This window comes from Acanthisitta chloris, unplaced genomic scaffold, assembly GCF_000695815.1.
Source record: "Acanthisitta chloris isolate BGI_N310 unplaced genomic scaffold, ASM69581v1 scaffold127, whole genome shotgun sequence".
Classification (NCBI taxonomy): domain Eukaryota; kingdom Metazoa; phylum Chordata; class Aves; order Passeriformes; family Acanthisittidae; genus Acanthisitta; species Acanthisitta chloris.
In genome coordinates this window covers 27479-30652 of record NW_008684057.1, presented here as the reverse complement: position 1 = coordinate 30652, position 3174 = coordinate 27479, and the positions used below count along the sequence as shown (strand labels likewise).

General features: G+C 39.9%; 1 protein-coding gene across 1 annotated transcript in view; it reads left to right on the top strand.

Annotated features, from left to right (window-relative positions):
* The first annotated feature begins 861 nt into the window (after window positions 1–861).
* KIAA0196 (KIAA0196 ortholog) overlaps window positions 862–3174 on the top strand; it is a 28046-nt gene continuing 25733 nt past the window's right edge. The window contains exon 1 of the mRNA XM_009079144.1: window positions 862–1155. Coding sequence (XP_009077392.1) covers window positions 970–1155 — 186 coding nt within the window. The 5' untranslated portion in view covers window positions 862–969. The remainder of the gene's footprint in view (window positions 1156–3174) is intronic.

Below are 3174 nucleotides of genomic sequence, written 5' to 3'. Positions count from 1 at the left end.
GGAGCGCGTCCCGCCGCTGTGGGCAGAGCCTGCGGGCTCCGGGCGGCAGTCCTGGGTCAGAAGCGTCCGAGGCAGCGCGCTGTTGTCCTGGGTTTAGCGCAGTGGTTGGGAGGGTTTTGGTGAAAAGTCAAGCCCGCTCGTAACTTCCCATACGTGTTGATGAAATGTAGAAGCTGCGTTTTTTGCAGTGCCACGCTCTACATCCCCCAGGAAACGTCAGTGGGTAAAACCCTGACCAGGAAATGCAGCCACAGCATGGGAGCTGTTCCTTCAGCCACGAAGCATGGGAGTTAGTCCTTCAGCCATAAATAAGGGAATGGAGCTGTGTCATTTCCATTTGCTGTGAAAGTTTCCCTTGTTGCCAAAGCCCATTACAGTTGCTTTGGTTGCAACCCGTGAGTTTTTGCAGCTTTTACCCTTCTGATTCGTTCCCCCGTCCCGTGGGGGGGGGAGTGTGTGAGTGGCTGGGTGGGTCTTGGCTGCTGCCTGGGGTTAAACCACGACAGCTTTTAAAGTGGCTCCTATAAACACATCTTGTGAAGTGGTTTTGCCTTCTTTGCCCCCATTTCCTTCATGTGGTCACAATTGCTTCAGTATTTGTGACCATTTCATTCTTCAGTAGTTCTCTTCAATTTTTCTGGTTTAAACACTCATGATTCCCTTGCCTGGTCATACAGGTCACTGTGTCAAATACAGTGTATGTGCTGACCGTTAATTTGGTGCATTTTCTCCATCTTACAAAGCTGTGGATAATTGAGATTTCATAAGCTGAAAGATTGGAGGGTATGCTTAAAAATCCATAAACTATCAAAAATGTGAGTAAACCACTCTGAATGTGTGTGGGTTTGTCTTCACAGGTTATTAATGGCGCAGTTAGTTTCCTCATCAGAGTTTCTCCAAATCACCTAAAGACTAACTGTCAGAATCTGACTACAGGACTTCTGCTGCTCTGTCACATCCAGCTCCACAATGGTGGATTTTCTGGCTGAAAACAATCTCTGTGGTCAGGCAATCCTTCGGATTGTCTCCTGTGGAAATGCCATCATTGCAGAACTTCTCAGACTTTCCGAATTTATTCCTGGTGTTTTCAGGCTAAAGGACAAGGCTGATCAACAGAAGTATGGGGACATCATATTTGATTTCAGTTATTTTAAGGTAAATCCTTTTATTGTTAAACTTCTTAAAGCATTGTTATCCTGCATGAGGATGCTTCAAGTATGAAACAGCCATTCCTGACTATGATGTTTATTAGTAGTATTCTTCAGAATTGATAGTCATGATTTCTTACTTGCTTAGTTTTAACCAAAAATTCACCAAATTAGGTAGCAATAGGGATATGTTTTCATGCCAACATACTGCTTCTGGGCTCTCTTGTGTTTTATACATGTTTGGTCATATTCAGCCTCACCTTACTCATTTCAGCAAGCAGAAACAATTCTGTGCTTAGATCCCTTGGCAGGATATAAGTATAACCAGTACCTGCACTGAGGGTATCAAATGCATTCAAGAGTGGTCCCAGCTGCATCTTCTAAAATATTTGATGAGTCATGTGGCCTGGGAACTTTGATAGATACCGATTATATAAAATGTGAATATTGGATTCTGGAGAAGTTTCGTTATCATTATTATTAATTTCTTCCTGCAGTACTATTAGGTTACAGTTTTCACCAGCAGGTTCTGAGCCTGTGTGGTTGGTTGTTTTCCTTTGGAGCAGTACTGTGGGCAGGATGCCCATCTTCCTTGGGTTATCTGTAGCTTATTCTTTGCAGCCATGAAAACTGCTTTCTGCTTTCCTGCCTGACAGTGCTGTGATTGTTCACTCACTGGACTTGTCACATGCACTGAATAAATAAATAAATCAAGGAATAGTGTCCATGGAAAGCCCTTAATTCTCTGTCAGAATTAAGGTTCTTGCAGTACCAAATTCCATCTGTCATTCCCCAGCATGATTAAGAAGGAACTACAAAGAATATCAAGTCTGATTTTATTTAGATTGTATAATACAAGAAATGTTAATAGTAAACCAGCAGGGCAACTTTTAAAATTTTATCCTTTTTTATTTTGGGAAGAGTTATAAATTTCAAGCACTAAATGTGAGCCTTGGATGCTGAAAATCTTGAGCACAAATGATTTCACAGTTGCTTTTAGATTTAAGCACTTGTTAGAGGACTTTTATTTTTTTACACCGATTACTTGAAAATTTAAAAGCAGAGAGGTATGATTGGTGAGAACTACAAAACTCCTTGAAATTGTAGTCTTTGTTAATGTTAAGAAGCACAACAGTGTGCAGTTTTTCAGAGCAATAGACTCAAAAATCCATAAAAGTCATACTTACAAAGCAGAGATGAGTGAATTTACAGATATTTTTACCATGAGTGCACTGCTTCTGCATTTGCAATTCTTAGAATTACCTGATGAGAAGAGTCAAGATTTTGAAAATTGGGGCTGTTTACTTAAAGCATTTGAACTTCACAAGCAGTTTGGGGCCTGCCTTTAGCCTTCGTTTAATGTAGGTTTTTGCACAGGAAGAGAAACAGAAGAATGTTTTTACAAACTCAGAAATTGTTGGCTGGGTATGTTCATTTGAATGCTAATATTTTCAATTAAACTTTAACAGTATTTTCATTTAGATGGTGATGATAAGACCAAATGGTGGTTATGAGAAATGTGGCAGTGGTAAAGGGTTAAAAAAGCAGTCCTGTTGTTTAAAGGAAAGCAGGATCTTCATCCCAACCCTGTTCCCCCAATGATTGTTAATGACAAATTTTCTGCATTACATTAGGGGACGAGAGCTGAGCTAAATCCAGAGTCTGTAAAAAAAACCCCAAAAAACCAGGTCCAATGCTTTAAAGCAGTGCAAGTGTATCAGAAGGTACTAAGCTTTGTGAGCCCTCAATATTATGGTTTCTGAGAAATCAACCGGATCAAATGTGAAAAACATCCAACAGAGAACAGTTAGCACTACAAAAATCACCCATTGGCTTCAGATGCATTGAGGCTTTACCACAAGCATTGACTGTTCTTTTCCCTTGATTACATAGAATAAATCATATTTAAAATAATTGCAAATTGTAACAAAATGTAAAACTCATCTTTATGGAATGAATATTCAGTCATAAAGTAGCTTGGCAAACTGCAGATCCTTGTTTCAGTAAGAAATGTTAACTCTGGTTT